At 49.7% G+C, this 27,888-nt stretch overlaps 1 protein-coding gene and 1 long non-coding RNA gene across 7 annotated transcripts; one reads left to right on the forward strand and one right to left on the reverse strand.

Moving 5' to 3' along the window:
• On the forward strand, window positions 1-25,715 carry PURG (purine rich element binding protein G). Of its 6 annotated transcripts, XR_012775695.1 has the most exons (5): window positions 1-53; window positions 1,176-2,022; window positions 3,334-3,673; window positions 4,281-6,312; window positions 6,584-25,715. XR_012775695.1 is itself a non-coding variant. In XM_075501264.1 (3 exons), exons 2-3 carry the CDS (start codon window positions 1,189-1,191, stop codon window positions 6,612-6,614), a joined length of 846 nt encoding a protein of 281 aa, XP_075357379.1. In that variant the 5' UTR covers window positions 1-53; window positions 1,176-1,188; the 3' UTR covers window positions 6,615-25,715. The 6 variants fall into 6 exon arrangements, 2 of the variants coding, with proteins under 2 accessions (XP_075357379.1, XP_075357378.1); XR_012775693.1 differs by having other exon boundaries at window positions 3,334-6,312; XR_012775694.1 differs by having other exon boundaries at window positions 3,334-6,312; window positions 6,596-25,715.
• On the reverse strand, window positions 24,336-27,724 carry LOC142409567 (uncharacterized). The gene is made up of 2 exons (XR_012775698.1): window positions 26,455-27,724; window positions 24,336-25,315 (listed from the first exon to the last, which is right to left on the reverse strand). It is a non-coding gene; the product is annotated as an uncharacterized LOC142409567 (long non-coding RNA).
• Window positions 27,725-27,888: the final 164 nt, after the last annotated feature.

The raw sequence follows: 27,888 nt of genomic DNA on the forward strand, positions 1-27,888 counted from the left end.
GGCAGCGGCGGCGGCGGCGGCTGAAGGGCAACGGCGGCGATGGGCGCTGTGGGGTGAGTGACCGGGCGGGGGGCAGTGCTGGGGGGAGCGGCGGGGCGGGGGGGGCCTGCGATGGGGCAGGAGGTGCGATGCTGGGGGGCACTGGGGGGGCAATACCGGGGTACTGGGGGCACTGGGGGGCAGTACTGGGAGCACTGGGGAGCAGGGGTTCAGTATTGGGGCACTGGGGGGCAGGGGGGCAGTGCTGATGGCACTGGGGGGAATGAGGGGAAGCTCTGGGGGTGCTGGGGCAGGAGACGCAGTGATGGGGGGCACTGAGGGGGCAGGAGGTGAAGCTCTGGCGGTGCTGGGGCAGGAGATGCAGTGCTGGGGGCACTGGGGAGCAGTGCTGGGGGCAGTGGGGCAGTACCGGGGGCACTGGGGGGGCAGGAGGTGAAGCTCTGGGGGCACTGGGGCAGGAGATGCAGCGATGAGGGCACTGGGAGGGCAGTGCTGGGGCTCTGGGGGCACTGGGGGGGCCGTACTGAGGCACTGGGGGGGGGGGGCTGGGGGCAGAGATTGCAGCTTTGGGGGGCAGTGGAGGAAGGGGGGCAGTGCTGGGGGGGACCCAGTGCTCCCCCAGTGCCCCCCCAGTGGCCCCCCCCCAGTGCCCTGGGGCAGAAGGGCAGAGGCTGGTGATGGAGGGGAAACGCAGCAGCACGGGGGAGGACCCTGCAGCGGGGAGCGGGAGCCCCGGGGGGGGTTGTTGAGGGGCACCCCGACCCACTCCCCCGGGGCTCCCTCTCCCCGCTGCAGGGGAGCGGAGGCTGGGGCAGCCGGAGGGGTCTGTAGTGCCAGAGGGACGGGGCTGTGGGGCAGGCTGCCGTGCTTGGGCCACGGGGAGGTCTGTAGGGCAGGGAGGGCTGCCGGAGCGGGGACAGACGGCGAGGGCAGCGGGCCGGCTGGAAGGAGGGCTCCCTTGTCTGGGAGGACGTCGGCCGGCCGGTGGGAGCCGGAGCAGGGGAGGGGAAGAGCACCCGGGATCCTTTTGCTGCGATGCTGCGTGCCGTGGCAGCGGAGAGGGATGCAGGCGTCTTTGTAGGGAGAGCAGCGCCGAACAGAGACGCCGCCGAGAAGCCGAACAGGCCCCTGATGCTGATGTTGTCATCTGTGTCTCTGTTATGTATTATTTCCAGCTGATTGGTAAAGATGGAAAGAGGGAGAGGAGGAGGAGGAGGAGGAAGGAACCTGGGAGGCTCTGGCCTGCACAGGAGCATTTATTCCCAGTCCCAGCACCAGTACCATTACCCGGCTTCCTCCCAGGGGGGCTGCATGGAGATCCAGGAGCTGGCCTCCAAGAGGGTGGACATCCAGAAAAAGCGCTTTTATCTGGATGTGAAACAGAGCTCCCGAGGCCGCTTCCTGAAGATCGCCGAGGTCTGGATAGGAAGAGGCAGGCAGGACAATATCAGGAAAAGCAAGCTGACCCTCTCCTTGTCCGTGGCCGCCGAGCTGAAGGACTGCCTGGGGGACTTCATCGAGCACTACGCTCACCTGGGCCTGAAAGGCGGCCACGGTCACCGGCACGAGCACAGCAATGGCAAAGAGCAGCATCCCCGGAGGCGACAGCAGCACCCGCCGCCTTCGCCTCCGGTGTCTGTCGGCTCCGAAGAGCACCCTCACAGCGTCCTCAAAACGGAGTACATCGAGAGGGACAACAGAAAGTATTACCTGGACCTGAAGGAGAATCAGCGGGGACGCTTCTTGCGGATTAGGCAAACCATGAGTAGGGGACCTGGCATGATGGGTTATTTTGGGCACAGCTTGGGACAGGAGCAGACGATCGTCCTTCCAGCGCAAGGGATGATTGAGTTCAGGGATGCTTTGGTCCAGCTGATCGAAGAATACGGCGAGGGGGACATAGAGGATCGCCAGGGGGGAGGCGACGAGCCCCCGGAGCTCCCCGAGGGCACCTCCTTCCGAGTGGACAACAAGCGCTTCTACTTCGACGTGGGATCCAACAGGTACGGCATTTTCCTGAAGGTAAGTGAGGTGAGGCCGCCCTACCGTAACACCATCACGGTTCCATACAAAGCATGGACACGGTTTGGGGAAAATTTTATCAAGTACGAAGAAGAGATGAGGAGAATTTACAACAGCCATAAAGAAAAAAGAATGGATGCCAGAGGGGACAGTGGTGAAGAGCAAGAGGGTCTCGAATAGAGTGCATTGGACTGGCCGTCTGGCAAAATAAACAAAACAAAACAAGCAGAAATTGGTGAGAGGGACTGACCTATAGTAATTTCAAGTCGCCCCATTTTTTTGTAAAGTCCTTTTCCGGTAGTTCTTGCTAACTCCAGTCTGTAATGTTATAGGAGTCTGGTTATCACGTTAAATTACACCCAAAACATCTCCGTATGTCTTACGAAAGTACCAACCTCCCGAGCCCATATGAGTCAGCTGCTTCGAGCGTTGAAGACTATGGAAGTACGCGTATCAGCACAAAAAAAAAATCCGGCACTCTGACCTTTAAATAGTCTAGATAAGGCTTGTGTTGCACTGCAAGGTGATACAAAAAAAACCCCCAAACCTTATGCTGAAATGTATCGGTTTCTGCTTATGACGGGTTTTCCGGGACTGAATTCTGCCTCTACTCGGTCAAAAGGCTGAGCAGCGTAGCCGTAGGGCATTTACGACAACAATCGACTTCATGTGAATTGCTGGTATGTGTATGAGGAGAGGTAGAGGTTTTAAAATTGGCATCTGCTGGTTATTGAGTTTGAAACGATATTCTGTGTGGGTAAAACCTCGATAACCGGTCAGACCTTTATAACGTGCTGGTGAAGAGCGGAAAATGTGTTACTCATTTCGTAGTTTTGGGCTGACCGAATAACCCGAGTATCCCAGGATAGCGGAGCTCTACTTGAGCGCTAAGCCTTCTGAATTAATGGCAATGAATAGTAACGCACTCCGCATCTACGTGTTCTGCCCATGCGAGGCTGGTGATTTTTTTATTTTTAATGTATTTGTCCAAGATTTCAAAAGGTATTTTTTTATTAGGGGGGGTTATGGGTTCCAGCAGGCAGCTGTGGAGCGGGTATTCGGAGGTGGAGGGATCGCTGCGACCGAGGCTACCGGCTTCTCTCCCAAATGTGAGATTAACGCGGTCGTGATGTTACCCGTGCGAGGAAAACACCCGGGCGTTTTTCTCCTCCCGCTGCGAGAAAGACCTTTGGGGGGTTTGGTGCACCACTGGATTCGTATAAAAAGGCCTCTCTCTCATACTTACCCGTAGCACGTTTTGGAAGCCGCGGTTAACACCGTGTCGGGTTTTCTGTTGTGTTGATTTTACAGGTGTTGTTGTTAGGAGATAATATCCGTGCCCTGCCATCACCCCCTTCCCACCCGCTCAGAGCCGGGGCTGTCATCAAGCAATTCGATTCCAGATCGCCCACCGCCCGGTTTCAGTGTCGTCCTGCTAAAGTCTCTGTAACGTAGATTTTACGTCTCACGAGACAAACTCTCTGCCTGGAAGGAAAATGTGTACAATTACCTGGTTAGGAGGTTGACGAAAGATTTTCGAAATTCTTTGTCGTTCCTTAACGTGAATAATTCTAACGTAAGGGGCTTTTCCAGCCTTTGGACGACCAGCTCCTTGCCCTCTGAAACCAGCAGGAGTTTGATTGAGCTCCAGGTACTTCAATTAACGTGTTGCCCACCTTTAAGGTCTTTTTTTAAGTACGCATTACTGTGTCTAATCAGATATTTATAATCGTTTGAATCGGTTTTTTACAGAGCGGCCCAGTGTGCGCGTGGACCAGCTATTTTTCCATGCGACCATTGTGTGGGGGTTTTTTTTGATTTGTTGAGAAATGTATTTATCTCCAACCAGACCGTTCATCGCTCTTAGTCTGGACCCACCTGCACGCTGCACGGCCACGCTCAATCCGAATGCTGTTACCCGTTAACGTCATTAACCATAACGAGAAAAGTTGGGGAGGCAGGGGTGGGAACCAAGAGGATAATCTGGACTTTAGTTTGGGTACTAAAACTAGTCGATCTGTTTTAACTTTAAAAAAAAAAAAAAAAAAAGAAAAAAGAAAAAAAAAGAAAAGCTTGCACCAAAGTCACCAAAGAACCTTTAGGAAAATGTTACGGTTGTGACAAGAAGTAAGAAAGTTAATTTCACTGTTTTAGGTGATTCCCCCTTTAGGTAAAACCACACATAGCAGTTACAGCAACCGAGCCTTTGGCTTTGTTTCAGAAACTCCCATCCGTTTCCGCGTAGATTGCTCTTTCAGGTACTTTTTCAACTCTCGGAGAGATGTTCTCGCTCCACCACTTGAACAGCGAGCGGACCGTGATGAATCAGCTGGGGGTTAAAGGGGATACTGGTTCATCGTCGCTCTTAAGGCTTTGGTCCCAATGGTTTTAACAGGTCAATTAAAAAAAAAAAAAAACAACAAAACCAACATTAAAATAACTCTACATCCTATTATTGGTGTGAAATCAGAATTTAGTGAATGAGTCCTTGATGCGTACGTTAGTGTATCGCTGACTGCTGCTGCCTGTCACAGTGCCTGGAGTAAAAAATTAACTTATATCCAACAAACAGGAGCTATGAATGTACAAACTTTTTACGCTCTCCTTCCCGTTTCTGTGTGGCATTCCTCCCCTACGAGCTTGACATCTCCCCGTCCCAGCCTACCTTTGCCTCAAGGGATTGTAAAAGCTCCTTCGTTGGAATTAGCCCGAGTGCCCGCGCGTGTTGTAAGCGATCGCGCCTTCCCTGTGTTCCTGTAGCGTTGGTGAGGAAAATACTTGCGACGGGCAAAGCGATTGGAAAGGGATATTTTCTTCACCGTTTTAAAAGAAAAAAAGATGCGAAATGGCTTTCCTTTATTGCCGCCCGTTTTTTTAAGAAACCCTTTAACTTTTGTTAATGAATCGGCCTTCCGATGGCATTAGTTTATTGTAAGTATCACCCAGGAATTCAGCGGCTGCTGGCTACCGGATTGGGCTGGGTTCTTGCACGCAGGTATCCCGTAGGATCCACTAACGCATTTACTCCCCTGGCGCGGGATGCACCTTAGTATCTGAAACTGGACCGGGATCTTCACGTTCCTAGCCGATCACCCGTGGGTAGACGACCAGCCACGGGTTTCCACTGCAATGGAAAGCACCGGTGTTTGCGGATCTTGTCGTGGGAAGGTAGTACAGACTCACTCGAAATGTAGCAATGCAAGACTTTAACGGTGAGATTTGGAAACGGGTTCCTTGTTATTTTTGGCAGCGCGTCTTCAGCTTCCGAGAGCGGCGATAACACGAGCTGCTCGTGCTCAGAAGGGCCCGTCGAGATGCTCGGGAACGCCGAATCCCTAATGTGTTTTAAATATTCGTTCCTCATGCCCTGAAACTGCCACGTCCCTTAAACTTAAGAAAACACAAGCTTATTTGCACTAGAAAGAACGGCCAAAAACAATCCTTAGGAGGACAGGGTGAAGAGCACCAGTCTGAACCTCTTTTTCTCATGAGAGAATTTCCTATTCAAGCCCTCACCTCTGTTTCAAAATTGTATGGTCCCGGCAGAAAGTCTGTCAGTTCAATAATTAAATCGTAATGCACTTTATATTGTGTAAATAATACTAGGAGCACATTTCTGCTCCCGCTCTGGTAAGGGGATGCTTCGGTAACGTAGTCTAATGCTGAAAGAAGCCGTCTCCTGCATGCACGTGTCTGTTAGAGACCTATCGTACTTGCTCGGTCCAGCTCCGCTCGTATGTTAGAGGAGGACAGGCGCTATATTGAGGATCCTCTCAAACCACCGAGAGTGGGATGATTTTTTTTTTTTTTTTTTTTTAGGTTGCGATTTGCCGAGCCGCTGAGCATCCTCAGCTCCGCCGTCGCTGCGGCTCCTCGCCCCTTCTGCAAATCGGGCCCCCGATGGTGCTGCCGAGGCTTAAACCCAAGCTTTTCCCGTATAGTCTAGGCAAAGCCGAGCCCAGCAGCTCCCTCGTACTTGGCTTTCCCCGCTGTTGGCACAGAAGCTGGGGCGGTCCCTAAAAACCTCATCCCGGGCGGCGGGGGCTGCGGGGGCTTCCCCTGCCTTGCAGCTGGGGATGTTTGTGTGGAGTCCAGCCCATCGAGCCGGCTTTCTCGGTAAAGCGCGGAGGCAGGGGCGCGCCAAGGGAGGGTCGGGAAGCGTTTTGCGCTGGTGCAGCGAGGGTGACCCACCGGGCGCTCCGGAGGGGATGGCAAAACCCGCCGTCGCAGGTTCGTCACGTCAAGTCTGGATGACGGACTTTACCCAGCAAGAAGCTGCAGCGGTTATTGGTAATCTACTCGTCGTCGTGTTTCTTATCTGTATCCGATATATACAAATTCATATTCACATATAGGCATTAATATATTTATGTGAGTATATTGTAGCCTGTAGTAGCTCGTAGCAAAATAATCTTATTTATCTGAAGTACGCAGTCTAAAGAGGGGGCAGTTTCCTCCTACTACCAGTCTGGATAAACGCGTTATTTCACCGAGAGCCGGTTGCGTGCAGTTTGCACGGCCCTTGCAAGATTTTCCGCTTTTAAGCGCTCTCATCCTTTAGGTTTTCGGCAAGGCTGCAATGGAAAACGTAGTCAAAAGGAGGCAAAACTCTTCCTCGGAGGCATCGTTGAGGTGAGGCGAGAGCTGTAAGGAAGAGGCAGCTGCAGGTACTGCCGGCCACATCGTGTTCCAATGCCATTTTACAACCCCCGCCTCTGCAAATCTGTACTACCATGTTCATAAAACCCCAAGCAGAAGTATTAAAAACCCATCCTTTATTAAAAAAAAGCAAGCAATTACCAAAATCAATGTCAGCACACATTTTTTCTGCTAAAGATGTCGTAGTCTAATGATTGCATCCTTCTTTTTTCCCTATGGCCTATTGAAGTGACCTGAACTCACAGGGAAGGGAGTTGGTAGTGGTTAGGAAGCCTACTGCTCGCTTGACTCGCAGCCCTTTTATCCAAGCGTAGTAACTTTTATAGCAGGAAAAAGTTTATTATTGTGTATTTTTATTGGGCAGATTTTGCACCAGGTTGAAAATTAATTAATAAGTGGTTTTAGTTCCATGGCATTCCTACTTTTGCTGTACATACAGTATATATATACAATTTATAAAATAATTCTTAAAGAAAACTATACCTGCCATTTAATTTTCTATGCTGCTTCCTCCAAAATTAAAATGCCCTTTATTTTTAATTACTTAACGTGTCGTGATGTCTAACATTCACCTTCCTACCCCTCCATTCCTTTCGAGTAAAGGTTGTATTTGAAATAAAGAGTTTGTCCAAGTCAGAGTGGAAATAAAGGCTACACTTGACATATCGTAAGCTACTTGCATGAACCCGAGCGAGGCCGTCACCCCACAGCCTTTGCCGAAACAAATCGTCCCTCCGGCGTTGATCCCACCGGCGTGAACGCTGGCATTGGGGAGCAAAGCGTGTCCAGCGTATCCGAGATTTCCCAAAGGACCGGGAGAGCGTCATACGTCCCCGTAGACGCCCGGCGGGCTGGGACCGTGGACCTCGTCCCCTTGGATGGCCATGCTGGCGGTGGCTTGAGGTGGCAGCAGGTTTAAGCCGTGCTCCTCGTGCCTGCGGACGATGCCGTATACACGGGTTGTTTCACGGCTGTAGGGCGTGCTCTCCGTTGGGCAGTAGGTATATCGTCTTTACATTATTAATGCTAGCGTGGTGATGTCTTCTGTTGACCCCTCTGTCCTTTCACTTTCATCTGGAGTCATTAAAGTTTCATTGCGTGGATGCAAAAACAAGCACGTTCCAGCATCTGGAGAAACAAGATTCACCCATTAGGCTTTTTTCTTCTGGGTAGAAGTGAAACCTGTGCGGGACTGTGGTTCGTGTGAAGGGTCTCGGTTGCCCTCCGCGTCCTACACGCTTGCAGTTCGTTATCGCTTCACCCATCGGTGCTGTGAAATCACGGCTGTGGGCGTTTTGGGGTGATCCGGCCAGGGGACGAAGTGCTTCTGGACTCGGGCGTTTTGGAAGAAGCTAAAGCCAGATCTTTTGCCGCTCTGTTTCTCCAAAATCTGCAGAAGCTTTCATGGGCTGACACCGATTTTTCTTCCTAATATTTTGTCACGCCCACGTTCAGTTCCCCGCCTGTACCTCCATAAAGGCAACATCATTTTAAAGCACCACGGTAAAATGAAATATCAGGAACTCCTGATAGATGACATGGATTAAAAATTGGTTTTCCAGAAATGTCAAAGCATAAATTGAGGTTTTAGAAACCGGACGTCGTTTTGGCGTTTTTGCGACGGATGTAATTAGATCGTTCCTTCCACATGCCGAGGCATCATGCGAAACGCGAACCCGCAGCCTCGGGGCTCTCTTATGTACATTAACGTCTAGAAAGGCGTACGCTGGATGTACCTCCTGGCCTTTTCATGCTTGTTGGGCGCGTTTTGTGTTTGTACTGTATCCAGAGGTACTGGCCTAGCCTCCAGATGCCTGGCCGCCACCCCAATAAAACCATCATTAACGATTTGCTAATTCATCTTCCTAACTGATAGGCTACCTCGAAACGCTTGGAGTGGCACATGGAAATTGCTAGCTCTGTACAGAGTAGCTGCCGTAAATAAAAAAAGACACACTCCATCTTTCAGGTGTTTCAGACCCATCCTACGCACTAATATTCATCAGGGAAGGGTAACTGCTCCTGCCTTGGAGTTGTTGGCTGGAAATGCAGCCGGTCAGATGGGTTTCTTAACCCCGGTGGGGGAAATGCATCCCGCAGGCAGAAGCTTGCATCTGGCTGTTTCTTCATCTCGATCATTTGCCTCGCAGAGATTAATTGGAGGAAAAGATCGCCCTTCGTGTCGCTTGCTGGAAGAGAGCTAAAGCTGAGGCTCTCTGCCCAGCCCCACGAAGCACAGTGCTGATAAAACATCTGTGAATTTAGATGCGTGACGCACAAATTAACACAGAGAGAAGGGAGAGAGGAGTATTATATACATATATATGCATATACGTATTAAAAATAGTAATTTTTTTCCTGTTTCCAATAGGTCCTTCCCTTTTGAGGCGTTAAAACGTTACCTGTCGTCTTTTCTGTTCTCCGTATCAGAGATGTTCAACGTGCAATACGAGCAGGGAGATAGATTTCACAAGCAATATCGACGTACTATACTATTAACGTTAAACCTTTACGCTACAAATCGCGTGCAAGAGAATCTGCATTTCAAAACAGCAGAGAGTACGTGGGATAAAAGACGCGGGTTAACCTCAGGCTCTTACAAGTATTCCCATCTGGTCGTTGTTCTGAGCACACGTTGGCACGATGCAGAGGGAGAGGGGGAGTAAGAGCAGAGATAAGCGCTTCCCACCGAGGCAGAGGAACGAAAAGGCAGGAGGGGGCGGAGGGAAGCGAGGACAAGATTCGTGCTCCAGGGAATCGCAGAGCATGGCGATGGTTTTATCTGCTGTAGGAGGAATAGGTGGCACCGTCAGCGCTGGAGTCCCGCCGAGCCGGGGAAGGAGGCGGAGAGCCTGGATCCTAACGCTGCTCTCGGGGACCAGGGTGGGTCTCTTTGGCTGCGTCTCCTTCCTCTTTGGGGCACGTCTGTCTGGCAGTGACACGCTCTGCAAGCGTCGAGTCTTGCCGACAAACCCATCGGGGCCAAGCGGGTCCGACGGATGGAGTTACTGCTTTTGCAGCTTGCTTTTTAAGACTCAAGTGGCTCGGCTCTTACTGTGCCGGGAGGCTTGCCCAGGAATACCTGCAGAAGCTTAGGGGAGCGTACGGGTGTTGGTGGCCTCTGAGGTTTGCTCGTGCCATCCCAATTTATGGATGCTCACGCGCGCTTTTCAGCGGAGCCTCGCTCCGCACGCTGCCCTGACTGCCTCCTGCTCCGGGAACTAGCCGGGGCTGCGCGACGGAGGGTTAGGCTATCGATGGGGCAGCCGCTCGTTTACATTGCAGAAGAAAGGTGTTGGTGAAGGCTGGAGGGGATGAGAGGGAAAGAAAGCGGCTGTCAAGAAACAAACTGCGTGCCTGTCTTTGCAAAGGGGTTTGTGTCATTTTTAACAAGGCTCTTTGCAGATGATCACCGCTTGTATCGCCTTTGTTTTCCTGGGCACGGGGCGTTGGGACTCTGAGGTCTGATGTGCAGAAGCGGTCGGTGTTAACAGCTGTTGAAAGCTGTGCTTTGAACGAGTGAAGTGCTGTAATAATTGCGAGGACCCTGGAAAAGCTGTCGGTATCTCAAGCTGGGCCTCCTGATAATGGAGGCTGGATCACTTGGGCTTTATTCTGCCTGTGCCTATGTTCCCCACCGATAAAACGGGGTGAATGATTCCTCCCTACCTCAAAGGAGTGTGACGAAGACGAGTTCATTTGGTGTTAGAGTTTTTGCGATGATCTCATACCGATCAATACTGATGATCTCCGAAAGCAAAACAAGAAGAAATTCGGCGTGAAACGTACTGAGTAGATCCCTACGCAGTGTTTGGAAGGTATGCGTAGGTAAAGCTTGGGTTGCATACAGAACAATGAATGGAAAAGAAACCTATATGCTAGAGGAGGAGGGAAAGTTGTACAAGATTGCGTAATTAAGCTCTCTATGCATATATCCAAAGCAGTCGGAATTAAGGTTACTCAGATAATCCTTAATTCTGGCACTTCCTGACCTTCGATTGCTCGGTTTTCCAGCTTTTTTTTTCTCCGCTGTTTCGCATGAAGCTATCTCGGCGTACCGTTCAATAACACCGGGTTGTTCAACAGATGTGGGTTTTCGGTCCTGGATGGAGTCTCACAAGCCTTGCAAGAACTCCTCCGCCTCCAACTTCCCTTCCAAGAAGGAGCAAAGACCAAAGAAGCCTAAGGGCGAGGAGGACGAGAGGACGTTGTATAAGATGTATTACAGCAGGGCTGGCAGGGACCTCTGGAGAACGTCAGATGTGGTTCCCCGTTCAGAGGTGGGAATAGCTAAACCCGACCCGTTCCTCGCGCTGGCTTTCAGCCGGGCTGGTGCTTAGTAGCCTGCAGCACGTTACAAAGGAGTAACCTACCTGACTCTCAAATTTGCAAGTACGAGGGTGCCCCTAATGATGCGTTTCAGGGTCCACGCAGCAAAAAGCATCTCTATTTTTCCCCCAAGTTGAACAACCTGGAAAAAATCTGCTTTTTTAAATCTCCAGTGATGGATATTCCCAGCCTCCCTCCCCAAGCTGTTTCAGTGGTTCACCCTGCTTGCTCTCAGATACTTGTCCAGCTGTCCAGCCCGTGCTTCCTTCCTTGTCCCCTCCTTCCTTGTCCCTTGCTTCCGTCTAATTCTATCGCTTTTTGCCTTACGGGCCATGCTCTCGAGAGGAGTTATGGAAACAGTTTGTTCTCTTCCTTGCCGCAGCTCTTTTACATAATTGAAGACTGCTGTCAGGTCTCTTCTGCATCCTTTTCTAGGCAAATACAAAGCCTTCCACCAAGGGTAATTTTTAGCCCTCGTCGTGTTCTTGTTGCTTTCTGATGAGTCTGTCTTTTTCTTGAATCCAGAATTACAGAGTCCAAAATCGGGAGAGGTATTTTCGCCGCGATCTTACCAGCTTCAGGTGGAAGGGTTGCGAACGGTACAAGGTTTTGTACACCCAGTACACTGGTTTTTTGCAACAGCGTACTTGCTGCCTCCAGCCCGGTTTGTACCTCTGCGTCCTCCCAGGTCCTCTTTGGTAGAGCCACTACCAAGGCAGTCATTTCTCACTCTCTGTACTGTAGTTCTTGCCTTTCTTTAAGAGTTTTAGAAAATCCGGACTGTTAAAATACCAGAGGGCACGTTTTCCACAAAGCTTTGCAATAGAAATCTTTTCTGTACGTGGTGGGGCGGCAGAACACCATCTGTCATTCAAGCCTCTGCTTATTTCTGAAGCAGACATAGAAAAAACAGCCCATCAACAGGCATTCTCCTAAATATTAAATACCCTCCCAAATACTAAATATTATGACACTCCCCCCATCTTCACGATCGAAGCCGTAACTCTAGCACTAACAAGATACCTGTTTAAACACAAATGTAAAGAATGCATCTAGTGACAATATCAGCTCCCTGTGCCAATTTGTTTGGAAATACCGGCTTTCCCTTGTGTTCCCAAATCTCCAAGGATTGTTACAGAAAAGCCTATTTTCATCACGCAATAATGTGAATAGTCACCGAAATATTTACGTGAACTTTGCTAGCTTTAACTAAGTTTTTGTCTGAATTGGCCATCCTCTCTGCTCATTCTGCCTCTCCCGTTTCCACTCCTGCCGTCGTCCTTCGTGCTCGTGCTCCGTCTTTCCCTCCTCTAACACCTACGGGCTCTCTGATTTTCTGCAGCGTTACCTCGACATTGCTGTTATTCGTCTCTTACAAATTGGGATCTCAAAGCAAAACTGGCCAGCGCTTGAATTTCAGTTTTTCATGATTTTTCCAGCAGTAAAACACTCCATAGAGGAAGAGCTCATTCTGCTTTGAACAGAGTCAGATCATCAGGTCATTATCGGGACCTGGGGAAAAAAAAAAAATCCCCAAGTGAGCAAGACACTCAGCGTTGGCATTCAGTCCCCGGCGGCTCTGTCTTCCATGGGGATGTCCCTCCTTCCTCCAGATAAGTTTTAAGCCCCTCTATTGCTTTCCTGGGAGGGGAGGCTACACGTTATGCCGCTCGGAAAGCCTTTCAGCTACCTTGTCTTAACGTGGTTGTGTTGCCGTCTCCTTCCCGGCTGCGCTGCAAGCCGTGCCCACCCAGCCGTGCCAGATAACTGCCTGAAGAACCCTGGGTTTTGGGGTTTTTTTCCAACTCCCAGAAGCTTCGGCCGCACTGAAAGTTAATTGCATTTTCCTTAGTAACTTTTGTATCGCGAGGAGATCTGACGGTTTTGTGTAGGTATAACTGTAGAGCAGTTCCTCCTGTTCCGTGCAGGTTCTCACACTGCTCTATAATCACTCGACACGTATATCCGAGCGCCTTCCAGAAGCGCATTTAAGCGTATGACTAACATCTGCCAAGCAGCAGTTGCTCTTTCTTCCCTCCTCTTCCTAGGGGAAAGGCTGAATGTGCCAATGCAGTCCTGATATTTTTAACGTAAATTAATTATCCCTGCTGTTCCGCGTTAACGCTGTAAAGGGCGAGCTGAAGCACGTGGCGTGCAGGCGGCAGCAGACCCCGACGGCTTCGCAGCGCGGGAGCAAACCAGAGGGCTCGCGGGGGGCAAAGTCTGGCGTTTGCATCGCTCCCGCCGCTTCCCTCGGTAACCGGTGTTGCACGGGAGTTGTTCTGTCCCTGGAATTTCCCCTTCGACCGTCGCTGCTGTGCAAATCGTCATTTTTGCTTTGAGCGTAGCGTGGAGGAGTTTGCTCTGCTGCTGCGTGGTCGGGAATTGCCTGAGGTAAAAAGACCGTCTCTCCTCCGGGAAGCTCGCGGGGGGAGTCCGAGGCCAGAGACAGCAGGTAGGTTCAGGCAGAGGAGAGGTGACCGAGCAGCACTCTGGATTAAATGAAACTCAGCGCGCAGTCAACAGATGTATTTCTGTTCGGGATGCATTCACGATAGCTGCTTTTTCTTTTCTTCCGGATCTTTGAACGCTCCCAGGATCTTTATAGCGCTGACCAGAACAGGTATTTGCAAGGGAACTGAGCTGCCTCCGAGGACAGTCTCTTTGCCGAGACGCCAGCGAACTCTGAAAAGAGTTTGAAAACTGTAGCATTGTGCCGGTGCCACTCTTAAAAGAGTTTTTTCCCAGCTAGGCATCGCAGCGGGGATGAGCGGAGGCCATTGACAGCCAAGAACAGAGGGCGAGGCTTTGATTCAGTTCTTTGCGGTAGTATTTATCCTAGATCCTATAACTCGGTTAATGCGTGCCGAACGCTTTTCTTCTCTCTTCGCCTTTCGTGGCGGGTGCAGGATTACACTGGCGTGCCTGTGTCTAGTAGTTAGTCCTGCAATCCGGGAGGGATTTTGGGGCAGACTGCTGTGTTTCTCCGGTGCTTTTGCAAATTCACAACGGTAAATACCAGGGGAAGAACGAAACCCGGGGGCCAGCCCTAAAACTCTGACTAAACCATTTATGTGTTTCTAGCTTCTAAATGATCTCTGGCAAGGGGATTTTGTGAACTGCTGTTAATTTAACACGTCCATCTCCCGTTCCACCCCAATCATCAAAAATTATTTTACTTTCAAGTCCTTTAAAGCTGTAGTGTGTCTCCTGTTGATGCGATTACGTTCCTTTCTCTCTGAGATATAAAAGGTTTTGTTGGACCCTTCCCGAAGGTTGTGTGCACATCGCTGTAGTTAGTGGTGAAGTTTTTTAATTTGAGCATTTTTAATGCCCCCCATCCTTGTAAAATTAGGGAAAGAGTTTTTTGGCTCAAACGCTTACTTACCAAGCTGAGAATAGGCACTGTGTTTCACGAGGTGAGCCAAACCTCGTGCCTCTTATCTCAGAGCCTATCCTTTAAACTGGCATTTTCTTTCTTGCTCCATCTGGTTGCAAAACATCAAGGTCATCAAAGCAGCGTGGGTAGCAACCCCTGTAGCTGTTCATACGGCTCGATGTATAGGGACATTTTCCTCTCGCTTTGCTCGCAGGGCGCGGTCCTGGTTGTGCTGTTCCTTTTCCCAGTTTGACCACTAAGAGTATTGATCAGTCCGGTTCATGGCTCATGGGCGACCTGGCTCGAGAGCCCTAAATCGGGTTTTTCCTCAGAAGTTCACCACCTTTTTTTAAGCCTTTGCTTACGAACCTTTCTGGAAATGTTGTGCAAAGCCCAAATGTGCCTCGGTTCCCTCCGTCCCCCTGCATTTGCTGCAGCCAATGTAGGACAAAAAGACACGTAACCGCTTATATTTTTCCCAGGCGGTCATTTTCCTCTGGGTCTCTTTTGGTATGCTTTGGCCTTAACCATTCCAGGGACCACAGGCAATCCTGTTCTGCAGCTCTCATCTGCTTCTGCAGCTGTTGCGTGGCCGGTGGGGCTTCGGGAGATGTTAACTCTAGGTTGAGACAGGTTCTTGCGGGGCTTGGGGCGATGCTGCAGCCCAGTAGTTATTTAACCATACGGCCATTCATTCCCTCTGTCATCGTTCTCATGTCGAGTAGGGTTGCACGAACCAGTTACGAGGGGCAGATTTGACCGTGCGCTTCTCGTAGGCTAGCTGCTTCCTCCAAACAGCTAGCGTGCAGCGTCTCGCTTGTAGGCAACGTATGAGAGCTTCCCCAGGGATGAGCTTTACTGCGTCTGCTACAAGTATTGCTCTGAGCTCAGACTCTCGCTTCTCGCCACAACTCGGTGCTGTGCCTGGATCCTTTGTTATGTGTAACCTTAATTTTGTTTCTTTGAACGCAGAATTAGGCCGCAGTCTGGAAGTATGCGTCTTGAGCTAAACGTTGCCAGGATTTCATCCTCCCCGGGACATTTAAATTGGTTGCAGAATAATTAGAGTCATTTTTTTCTGCGTGCGTAACAGCAATTCCACATCACTTTGGGAATCGACCCAAGGGTTTGATGTGGGTTAGTAAATTCAGGTACGTGGGATGAGCATACCCGCAGCAAAGTAGGTACGAAGATGTTGAGATAAGAGCTGTGCCTCTGCCGAGTGTCCCGTCTACTCTCCTACAGTCCTGCCCTGGCTCCGGTTGCTGCAGTGGGTGACGATGCAGGGAGCCACCGGGACCAGGGACCGTCAGAGCCTGCACGTGGCACCTGGGTCAAAGTGGCAACAGAGACCCAAGCCAAGGGACCACCGCCCACATGTGGTGTCCATCACAGTATAACTACAAAGGGAAGGCGTAAACAGCTTTATCCTGGATACCGGAGGAGCCCAACTATTTTATCCTTCCTGTTCTGCCTCATGAGACAAACTCTTGCCTGTGCTCAAGTGCTCAAGTAAGGCAGCCGCTCTGGAGAGCGTACGGACATTTCTGTCCTGGGATCGGCGTGCGGTCCGCACGTAAGCTTGCTGCATCCCGGCCCCTGCGCTCGGCCACAGCATTTCCTGCTTACGCCGGCGCAGTCACCCCTCAGCGCTGCCGGGGGTGACCCTTTGAGTTAACAAGTGATAAGTTCCTATCTTATTAAAAAAAAAAAAAAAAAAAGAAGAAAAAAAAGAAGAGGGAGGTGCTGGAGTCACCTGATGAACATTTTCACGGATGCTGCCAGCTTGTAACTGTGGGTTATCTTAGTGAAGGCATATTACAGAGGCTTTTCTTTTAAAAATAGCTTGAAACTGTCAGTTTATTTGGCAGTGCGTGTTTTGTGCTGATGTGCGTGCATCCCCAAGAAAACCCACCATCCGGAGCGTAAGGCAGAGGTGGTGCCCGCTTACTCCTCCCTGCAGCAGCAAACTGCAGTTCAATCTGTTGCTTTTCTCACCTCTTTTCTGCTCTTAGGAGACAGCCCCTAAAGTAGGGATAACCTCCCTAAACGTGCTCATCCCTTTTTAGACAACCCACAGCCTCACAAGGTTTCAACAGCAGCCCACGGTTTCTGAAAGCTTCTTGCCATTTCCGAGATGATCCAAGAACAGGAAGGGACGGGCAACTCCAAACAGATGCAGTGTCGCTTTTGCTGGCTAACCTATAAAGGAGATGTCGTCATCCCCAAAGTATTTCTGCAAGCCCCCCAAAAAGAGGAACAGAAAGTTAGAGGAGCAAGCTCTTGAGACGTGAGCCAAGAGGTAAGAGTGAAGATTGAGCCACGGCTTGGACTTTGCAGGCTGTTTTGGAGAGCACGGCGGCTCTCTGGGGCGGACTGGTCTACCACCCCCGTTGTTTGTCTCCAAACCTCCTCCTGAGAAGGCTCTGAAGTGCCCTCCTGCAGAGAGACGCAGCCTTCTCAGCCCCTCTGTGCCACAGGAGGAGAAAGAGAAAGCACCAACTGGAAGATCCTCTTAACTTCCTCACCTTCTCAGGCTCTCCACAACGTGAAGTTCATCCTCCTCCTCCGTACTGCAGCCCTCGAGCTGTTGCAATAAGCCCCAGAGCTGCTCTCTCTGGTTGTTCAAAACCTATGCTGACCTCTTCTTCTCGGCGAGGCTGGAGATGCCGTGCAGAAGAGAACAAGCAAGAGGCTAAGACATGGGTATTTTCACTTGCCTCAGCCTAAACACCAGCCTCCTCCAGGCTTTCAGTCTTCCAAGAGCTTCCCACCTTTCTAGCCAAGCAGTTTGGTTGCTAGAAGAAGAAAAATCGGTAGTTTTGTGCTAGCAATAGCTGGAGTCCTCTTTGACTAGTGAAGGCATTTTCTCCCTCTCCTTTGAATTTTGTGTGAATGCAGAAACTAATGTGAAATAAGAGTTGTAATATCGGGAAAGGGGAGATCAGAACAGAGCGTTCCTCTGGCTAGGGTTTAATGCAATTTGAAGCTGCTTGTAGAAGATTGGCTGGAAGGTAAACTGATTTGGGCTAAAAAGGCTGGTGCTGTTAAACTATGTTAGTGATTCTTCAGTAGATGGTCCAAAATAGCATTTTGGTGACCTCTGACCTCTAGGAAAGATAACCCTATTTTTTATCTTAGATTGAAGGTGCAATTTGTGCTGGCAGAAACTTATGTTCTTTAGAAACCATCTCGGGATGGCATTTACTGTCAAAAACATTGCATGGAAACTTAAAGAAAACAAACCAAAAATCACACATCTGAATCAACACCAGGCGAGCGTTCGCAGAGCGCTGTCGCTGAGCTCGCCAGCCACGCTGAATTCGGGTTATATACGAGTTGTAATCCACCTTTCTGCCTTCGTGGCGAGGCAAAATTTCCAATAAACACTTGTGTACTGGGAGAAGGGGTTTCGATTAGACGAGCAAGGAGCTCCTGTATTTGCAGCATCCTGCTTTGCACCTAGGCTCGATCCCTTGACTGTAGAGGTGTCGTCCCCCCGTGCGAAAGCGGTCCCCTCCGATCTTCCCGTGGTGTGTCGGTGCTGCGGCGCCCGTACAAGGTGGTAGATGCTGAGGTGGGTGTTGAGTTGGAGGGGTGCGTTCCGAGGGCAGTACTTGGTCGCCAGCTGTTGTCTAGGATGCTGTGGCTTTTTGTCCAGGAGAAAAAAAAAGTGATTTCTGGTGGAATTTCAAGTTAGGGGACTGTTTTCTGCCAAGCTACCCGCCCCCCGCCGTTTCAACTGGAGGTTATTATCTTTTTCTTTCCGCTGGTCCTGTTACGCACCGCTCAACAGCTGCTGCATTTAATCCCAGAAGCTGTAGTTGGTAGCGAGCAAAGTGATCTCCATATAACCTCTATCTTACTCGTAAATGTGCATTATGAAGCTTAACCGATGGTAATAAAACGTTTTGCTTTCAACATGCGGTCCCTGTGGTCCAATGTTCTCCTCTTCAGGCACCGTCCTTACAGCAGGGCGATGTATTGGAGTTATTCTGCTGCCCCCCAGGAACGTGTCTCGTAACACCGGACGCAGGCATCATCGACGTCTGGCAAGGCGTGTGGATACCCAGCGAGGAGAGATGGAGAACACCGAGCAGAGCCCCTTCCGCGGTAGCGAGTTGGTGGTGGTGGCATCCCCAGGTAGAAGCAGCAGCTGTGGGCACGAGGTCCCCGTGAAGAAATTTGTCACGTACACGTTGCTCCCCTGGACGCGTTTGCTCTTCGATGAAGACTGTATCTTGATGGTCAAGGACAAACGGCTGCAACGGGAGGACTTGCCAAGGTGCTTGGTGTCTTGCTTGGCTGTACCCAAAGGTGCAGGTCCACGTCTCCGTGAGGTGCCATCTTGTGTTAGAGCCTCTTCAAGGACTACGGTGGTCGGTGGGGGAACAGAAACAGATCGCGTGCCTGCCACTTGGGGTTTTTTTCATCCCTTTCACAACTGCTCTGCAGGTTCATGGTTTTAGACTTTATTTTTTTCTTTCCTGCGTACGAAAAAGGGGCATTTTTATGTCATCCCGCACGATGGATGTTTTTGTGCGGGGGGGGAGGAAAGATGCTTCTCGTCCATGTTTAAGCAACCGTACAAAATGCAGAAAGTCTGCGTTTGGAATTTCATTTTGGTTTACACATCGTTGATGCTTTTATTGAAAGCATCGTTTCACAGCTAAATAATTTAAAGGTCGTCTGATTTTCCTTCTCTAAACTGAAAGCATGAATCTCAAAGCAGGGATCTCCAAGCGTCATTTCTGTGGTACGGTGGGTTGCAGTAGCCCTACAGCTGGTATTTGTTGAACAGGATGCCGTTTCCCATACTTGAAGTTTATAGCCTTTAGTTTCAAAGCGGAATTTCCCAGGCGGAGCACCCCCAGTATGGTAGCAGTACCTATCGGAATATATAGCTTTTTCAGGCAACGATAACACAGCCTTTTTCTGGAGATTGCCATTTTGTAAATAAGCTGCTTCTTGAGCAGCGCAGCTAGGACTACAAAAGATGGATGATTATTACTTCCCGGAATTGGTCTTCCGCTGCAGGGTCTGGTTTTTGTTGCAATAATTAGCATAGAATTAAAAATAGCCCCGCATCTTCAGTTCACATTATGCCTCTGATACCGAGCAATTGGGGATCGCATTTTACTCGGCAATAGGCTGTGTCTGGGAATCACTTTATTCACCGCTGAAAATCAGGATTTAATTGTGGCACGCAGATATCTGCAGGCTTCGACGCAGCAAAAGCCTCCGCCTCCAAAAATAAAACGTCGCTTCTAATAAACTTTCAGCTGAGTTGTTTTTTGGAGACTGGAAAAGTTGCCAAGAATATTTAGATGAAAATCTAGCGTGCCGGCTGAAGCAGGATTTTACAAATGCCTTTAAAATCCAGAGCTCAGGCTGAAGGTGAGGTCACAGGCTAACATGCAGCCTTTTCTCCCAGAAAACCTGTAATAGCTTTTCTTTTTAAAAATTTAAGAGGGTTGCCAGTCCAGCTGGAGGCAGAATTGCAAGGAGGCTCAGACGCGGCCAACGGCGAGTCCTTCGGACAAACTAAAGCAGCAAAAACACGACGTGATGTGAAAACTTCTTTGTGAGAGCAGTGCAGGAAATTACTGTGCAATTTGACACAGTGTCCTAACATTAGATTTATTATCCGCTTCCAAATCATCTGCCAAAAATCCTTGCAATCAGAACACAGGAAAGAACATGTTATAAAAAGACCTGGAAAATGAGCAATTTTGGTACGGGAGTTTTCACACTGGTAAGTTTTCCGTACGTACAATGTTTGGGGTTGGTCTCAACGTTGAGGTCTACGGTACTTAAACTAAATGTTATCCCCGCGCCTACGTATAGGAAACTGTGATATATGCCAGTCTTGCAAGGTCAGGCTTGAATACGGTCCTGCGAGATGCTTCTTTGCCCAGCATAATGCTCAACGATTGCTTTTAATCCCGCAAGACTCCACCATCATTTACGATAAAGCCGTGGTGTGCGAGCTGGCACGCTTCTCCCCCGTAGCACTCGCTCTCCTTCGCTGATGGACTCGCTCCTCGCTGGGTGGCAGGGTCGTGGCCACGTACACGTGCTTCTCTACTTTCCCCAGACCTCGCTGGTTTTGGCAACAGGACTGGATATATCACGTCAGCGGTTTTCTTACCTGGATTGTGGATTGAGATAGCTGCGTTTCCCCACCGTACGCCGGCAGAAATCACAAGCCTTCCTCGCTGCGGGGCACCGCCGATCTCGCGCTGCCCTTCTCCAGCTCCCTATCTTTTCCAGGCTCCTTTCTTTCCAGTTGTATGCCTGCAAAGGTGGATCTACATCCGTAGCCCCCGGATGCGCAGCCTTGCTTTTTGCTTGTTTAAATGCAGGACTTTTGTGGCAGGAGTGGAAGTAAGTGACCTGGCTTTGTAAGTCTTTTTTTTCCCCTGGGGTACTAGCGTTACCTGCTACTGAAAAACCACCTCCCTAGTGCTTGCTCTCTGACCAGGAAAATGTCTGCAGCTGTACCTGAAGCATACCCGACACACCCTGCCAACTCCGGCAAGCCAATACTTTTGTTTTAAAAAGAGCTTTCTCCATAAAAAAGATATGTACCCGCCTCAGACGCACCAGATGCTGCCTTGTACAACACGTGAGAGAGCTGACGGCGATGCCTGCGGGGCCTGGGGAGCCACTTACGCTCTTCAGCGCCTTTTTTTGGGGTGCCTACTGAAACCTAGTGAGAATCGAAGGTCTGGTTTCCCCTTTGTCATTTGCCACTTTCGGTTTGGGAGAAAACACCCTGTTTTCGCAAGCGCTGAGCTCCGGCGGCAAGGGGACGGAAGGGCACCGCTGCAGCGTGTCCCCGCTTGCACGGAGCCGCCTCCAGCCCAGGGTGAGGACTGGGACCAAGGCAGAGCTTAGCGGGGAGATTTCCTGCACCCTGTTTCCAGCGAGCGGAGTCGTTGCTTTTCCAGCACGAGTGTAAAGGTGGGGCTGGGCTTGCAGCTCGATGCGAGGGAACAAAAAAGCAGATGTCAGCAGCCGGAATAGGCGATGGGGCAGTCGGTGGGAAGCGGGTGTTTAAAGAGAGAAAGGGGAAGTGCCTGAAGTCCGTCGGGATGAATCCTCCTTTTCCAGCCTCTTTCCAGGAGCGTGCTGATCCAAAGTCCTTCTCCGGAGCGTTTTCCTTCATGAAACTGAAGACGGGACATTGGGAACGTCAGCGTTTACTAGACCGCCTTCATTGTCTTGTTCTTGCATTAATTGTCCTTTGACTGGTAGGGTGGTTAAGAGAAAAAAGCCAGCTTAATGCATAGTCAGAAAGCTAAAAAAAAAAAAAAAAAGCAAACCACAAATAAATAGGTAAATAGGCTAACTGTAAGATAGCGTGTAAAAGGAGGCAGTCTGCAGCGCGACTCCTCTGTAAAGTGCATGATGAGCGTCGACGAAGCTTGTTGCAGACATTGGGCAGGCTTTGCAGGGTTGCTTTTGCTAGACTTTGAGTATCATAGTTGCAAAGACTCGTAAATGTTCCGAGAGACTCTTGGTTTTGGGGTGGGTTGTTTTTTTTTTCGTAAGCTGTGACCACTTGCTTTCTGAATGGGTTTGTAGTGATGGAGTTAATGGAGCTGTTCTTTATCGTAACCTAAAAGGTGTCAGTCGTTTGCTCGTCTGTGTTCACAAGCTGAGCCGTAGCGTTATGCATCTCTCCGCAATGGTGTGATTTGAAGCACTTTTGGTGTGGCATGTGCAGTTGCAGTGCTGTCTGTTTTTAATTTCACCCCTAGCTATCCCCCGCGTTCTACCTGTGTTTCGGAGACTGAACCAAACCGACTTTGAAACTAGCACTTTAAGTACTAGTAGTCACTTTGCTTCTGACTATATTGAGCACTGCACTTTTGTAAGTACTATTAGCACTGAGTTTTGAACTGTTTCTTTTCCCCAGTCTATTTAGCCTCTTAGGCGTGGTGTTAATTACTTAGGGGCCATCAGAAGATAATTCCGAGGTGTACGTGACCACTGTCTGGTGCCTGACTTCCATTACATATCCGTTAGCGATTTTATAAATTGGGGAACTAAACCCATCCGAGCTTATTTTACGCAACAGAACGAACATCTAAATCACTGACGTCCAGGCAGACGTGGTTGTTGTAAACTTTGAGGTCATCCAGAGACCCAAGCGCGTGGCTTTTAGAAACACCAAAGATACAGGAGAAGTCTCAAAAGGGATCGGGATGGTGCAAGATTGTCTAATTTACACTTGGAATTGAGCGGACCGCAGGATGCAAAGCAGACCCGGAGTGAGAAGCGTAGGGCAGACGCTCTTGTTTTTGGTACGAGACCCCGGTCTGCGTTAGCAGGGTGAGTCCATGGGACAGCGAAGTTAAAACCAGTCTGAGATGCTGGTATTAATAAAGACTGTGCTCAAGCCATTGCAATAAAAGCCATCATTGTGCCTGTACTGAAAGTGCTGTTGAGATTGATTGTGGGCTTAAACTACAAAAGGTATTTTTAAATAAAAGGACTTACAGCTGATTTAGAAGATGGAGCATAATAACCGTGGGGTTTGCTGTTGAATTTGAAAAGCAGCGTTAGGAGTTGATCAGGTCTTGTATTAGGAGGCAATTCAGATGTGCATCGCTATTCTTGTTAAATTCCTGAGGTATTTATTTCAGTACCGATGGTCGGGAAGCAGAGCGCCCTTGCCAGCAAGCAATCAGTAGGGTAGAGTTTGTAGTAAACGTAGTCATAAACCTTTAGGGTTTGAAATGGGATGATGATCCCCGGGATGCAGAATAATCCAGGTTTTGATGTCCCAAACCGTCCGCTCTCAACCAACTGATGGTGTTTTGCTTCTTTAAAAGCCCTCGTGGGTTTTCCGTAGCAGCAAATAAATCACGGTGGTCGCGAGAGTGCTGCCTTTCCTTCCCGCTGGGGTACCCGCACTTGGGACTGCCGCTCATCCTCGTTGACGAGCCGGTAGTCGAGCCAAGTCCTTCTCTGGCAATATTCCTTGATGGGAGTTTCTCCCCGGTGACACTTGATGGATAAACCCCGCCGTTACAGCATGATCAGTTTGAACGGAGAGAAGTGAATTAGGTCTTCTCCTTCACTGCTAGCAAGCGGACACGATGGAAAGAACCTTCAGCAACAAAAAAAATGGGTGCATTGGGTTCGCTTGTTGCAGCAGATGAAGTATTTTTCAGCGATGCCCGACCCCAGTTTTGGTGGCTGGTTTTGCTTGGGTTCAATTCAAGCTTCCTTCTTCAATAGACCTTCACGGGTTTGGGTATTCAGTGGGAATTGAAGGTGGTTAAAAAACACAAACCATGAGCAGCCCAAAGTATTATGCTCTTATATCCTCTATTGTTGGATTTTAAAATGGAAATGTAAATAGAATCTAGATTTTTCTTTTTTTTTTTTTTTTTTCTTTCTCCTCCCAGCCAAATTAACCCTGCCCATCTAGCTTTAAAGAAATAGCGCCTGGCGATGTTGCTGCTATATCTGAGCCCCCCAAAATGATAGCGGCCGAGGGGACAGCCTCTTCAGAAAGTACCTCGGTGACTCAGAGCCTACATCCTGCTCGCTGTCACGAGGATATAGGCGAACCTTTTGGAAAATTCACCCCCGCAGCGAGCTCACCGGTCTCCTTGAGTCCTTGGAAATGCAGCTTGCGAGAAAGGGGGATGTGGAACAGGTCTTTTTTTTTCTAATTTTCCCCCACAGGTGTAGTTTTTTGCCCCTTGGAGTTGGCATCTCGTCCTTTTTGAAGGTAAAAGTGAGCGTTTTCTCCTGCACGGCACACATGAGGCCCGAATGCAAAGCCTAGCACAGCACCTCTTGCTTTGGAAGGACCTTTTAGGCGGAAAAAAAGCTCTTGTAGGGATTTTTAGTTGTTTGGGTTTTAAGACAGCTCATGGGAAGCGCGCTGTAATGACACACAGGCGATGTTTTCCCGACCTTTTCGTTTTCTCCAAGAGAGACTTTTTAATTTGCTTCGATAGTTTCGAGTTCATTTCCTTGAAAGTCTTTTTGGACCCATGCAAATGCCCTTGAAATGAGTCAAGTTTATCAAAACAAATTGTGCATTGCAGGAAGCAGTCTCAAAATGCGCACACACCCATGCACCTATCCGCGTGTACGTGCATGTGTGTCTGTGCGTGTATACATATAGATAGAGACATTATTTCCCCAACTGTTCCTTTTGGGGGGGGGTTGGTTGGTTTTTTGGGTTTGTTTCCCCCCACTCCCCAGGATATTAACCAAAAGGTGTTTTAAAGTCATGGCATGAAAGCTCCTAAATGTAAACCTGAGTACCTTGTGATGCTAATTAACAGGTTTTTCTGAAACTTTATGTGATGCTTAATCTTTTTCTTCGGAAGTTTTGTTTAATGTTAGATCATTGTTCTGGAGGATGTTGGTCCTACTGGCATTAAACTAATGGAAATAAAATGCATGTGTTACAAGTGTAGAAACGGTGAAGAATTAAGTGTGAACTTACTGTACGATACTGATTCTGTTTTCAAACAATCTGTTTTGCTGTTCAATAGTTGACATATGGAAATGCCAATGTACTGTAATTTAGCACTTTTCCAATGGACCCTGTTCTCACTACACCCGAGGGAAGAAGTGGGTTTGGCTTTGGGGCCGTCTGGACTCGACCTCTGGGCCCTTTCTGCATGTTTTGGCACCAGAATTGGCCAGGGGGAAACTCAAATCTGAGGTTTTCTCATCGGTTCGGCGGCTGGCGCGGGGCAGAGGGGCGGTGGCTCTCCATTTCCCTGGCCAAACCAGGACAATTTGGGTGAAGACCTTGCTGCGGGTGGATGGACTGGCGGCATCCCTGTCCCCCAGCGCATCCCCCCGGGAGCCAGGCTGGGGACGGGCTGTCTGAGCTGGGGTGGGACGGAGGCGTGTCCAAAAAGCAGCCGGAGCAATCCGCAGACCCTGAAATTAAAAGGCAGAAGGGTTAAACTACCAGCCACCTCCCTCCGGCCCAAAGCCTCCTTTCCTAGTGTTAACAGGGTGCAAAGTGTTACTTGTCATGTACTGTACTGAAAGGGTTAATTGATCAGTGACTGTATTGTACTGTATGAAAACTCATGAATTGCCTTGTATTGTTTCTAATGGACTGTACCATGTCCCCCCACCGCGTGTCCCAACCTGTCCCCAGGTTTTCCAAATGACGCATGTTATCAGTTAGGTCCTCCAAACTCTCTGGTGCTAACTCTTCCGTATCCGATGGTGCTTCTGCGGATGCTAACTGACGACATGCCGACCCAGAGCTTGAAGTTCACAACGTCTTTCTTGTCTGTTTGTATGAAGTCGACACACACACACACACACACGCTCATAAAACAAACAAAAAAAAATGATAAACTTGAATTTGTTTCAAAGCATCATTGACAATCTAATGTTTTCTATGTCTGCTTTTATTTGAGATGGCTTTTCTAGAAAGCAGCGCGCCAGCACCTTCGCGCAGGGAGGGGATTTCATCCTGTTCACGCCACGGCAGCTCCTCTGGGCATCCGAGGTGAGCTGCTCCCTCGCTGGCTTTTCAGGCTCGGCCACGGGAGGTCGATCCGTCAGGAGCCAGCGAGGAAGAGGAGGTGCAGGTGCCTTCAAAGATGCTCGACTCTAAAAAGCAGCCGGCATCTCTGTGACCGCCCCATCGTAAGGAGGTGGTAGGTGGGCACTGAGGCTCTCAGAGGGGATGAATCTGCCCCTTGCTTTGTGGCAAGAACTGGCTTTTTACGAGAACAGAGGTAGAAAATTGGAGTCAAGGGGAGCCGGAGCTCCCAAAGGCACCTCCATCTCCTCCCGGCATCGCTCATCTCCGCTGGCAGAGGAGCCGCCTCCCAAGGCTGAGGTTTTGCAGGTGACACACCTCGGATGGCGTGAACAGCCCCATCCCCTCCCAATTCCCCCCCCCCCCCCGATGCGAGCTGCTTTTTGGACAAAATAAAATCTGACTATATTTTATATCGATTTGAAAACAAAGTCTGATACTTACCCCTGTTCTCAACTGAATTTGCATATTGTTGTTTGCCACGATATTTGTTCTGTCTTAAAATAAATTTGCTTACTTGTGTAGTCTTAACTGTCTGCTCTCATTCTTATAATTGGATTTATCGCCACTCCAAGGTGCCTGCATGGCGGCTCTCCTTTGGGTGCTTCCCATGAAGGCGAGAAGGAAATCTGTTTGCCCGGGAGGGGAAATCATTTCAGCCGAGACTCAGACTATAAACGTTTCTCTCTCGGTTATCTTGCATTCATCTCCCCGGGGCTTTTCAATTTGACGTCCTTTTTTTTCCCAGTCTTTCATCATCACACCCTTCTATCTGGTAAGTGCGTGACAGAGGAACGGCCGTGCTTCAGCCCGCTTAATTTAAGAGACTAAATTGTTGCTAACGCGTTTCTTGAGGGTAAGTCATTTCTGACGGCAGTATTTTGCATTTGAGAACTAAGGGATTTATGGCTACGAGCTCGCTGAAAGCAACGAGCGGTCGAAAGCTGCGGGCATCGGTATCTTAACGCCGGTTCGGTCTTACAGCGCATTGCGTTAGCGGGAAGTTGGCATCAGTCGCTGGAGACGTCGCGGCGGAAGGCAGTGCCCTCAAAAGGCTGGAAAACCGATTTGCACATGCGTTTCCAGGGACGTAATCAAATCAGCCAGCGGGTTCAACAAAAGCAATAAGCAAACATTCCAGATTTGCATGCATTTGGAAACAAAACCTGCTGCAGCACTTTAAGGTTTTGAGGGTTTTTTTCCCCCCCAAAAAAGCTATTTTGGGGTTAAAAATGTTGCAGGCTGCTGCAGGAGGGCATTTTATATTTCCATAAAGACGTATCTGTATCTAAGGGGAACATTTCAGGGGAGCTCGTGCGAGGGCTTGGGCTGTCACTCTTCCTTCCCGTCAGAAATTGTCCCTGTGCATCTGTTGTGGCCGCGGCGTCCATTTTCAGTGACTTATCCCCCTCTCCAGACACCGTCCCCCCTCTCTTTGCCTCTTTCCTCCCCTCTGACCTCTCTCCGGCTTTTTTTCCCACTTTATCAAGGTTTTTTAGACGTTTCCTGCTGCTCCTCACAGTACGAGCAGCGCTGCCTATGGTGATGGATGCCGGCACGGGAAAGAGGGAGCAGAGATGAATCCCGTGGGGAGAAGCTGGGAACAAGAAGCCTGGCTTTGTGGAGGGTGCCGTCAGGTACGTCTGCCTTCCGTACTCAGCAAAAATGCGGTGTCTGCACCCCGAAACGCTCCTTTGTCGCCTTTTAGCATCAAACTGGGGGGCAGCGGGCTCTGCTCGGTTCCCGGGAGCGCTGAGCATCAGTGCATCACCCCAAATCACGCAGATTTGCTTCCGCAGTTGATTTTTGGTGGCTGCACCCTTCCCCGGGGCAGCTCTGCTGGCGCTGCCTCTCCCACGGCCGTGCCACCGCTGTCACGAAAGCACCGGGGCTCAGCGGCGGGTGCTGCGGAAGAGGTGTGGGGTGAGAGGGGGGCGCGGGTGATGGGGCC

Source organism: Mycteria americana, chromosome 4, assembly GCF_035582795.1.
Source record: "Mycteria americana isolate JAX WOST 10 ecotype Jacksonville Zoo and Gardens chromosome 4, USCA_MyAme_1.0, whole genome shotgun sequence".
NCBI lineage: Eukaryota > Metazoa > Chordata > Aves > Ciconiiformes > Ciconiidae > Mycteria > Mycteria americana.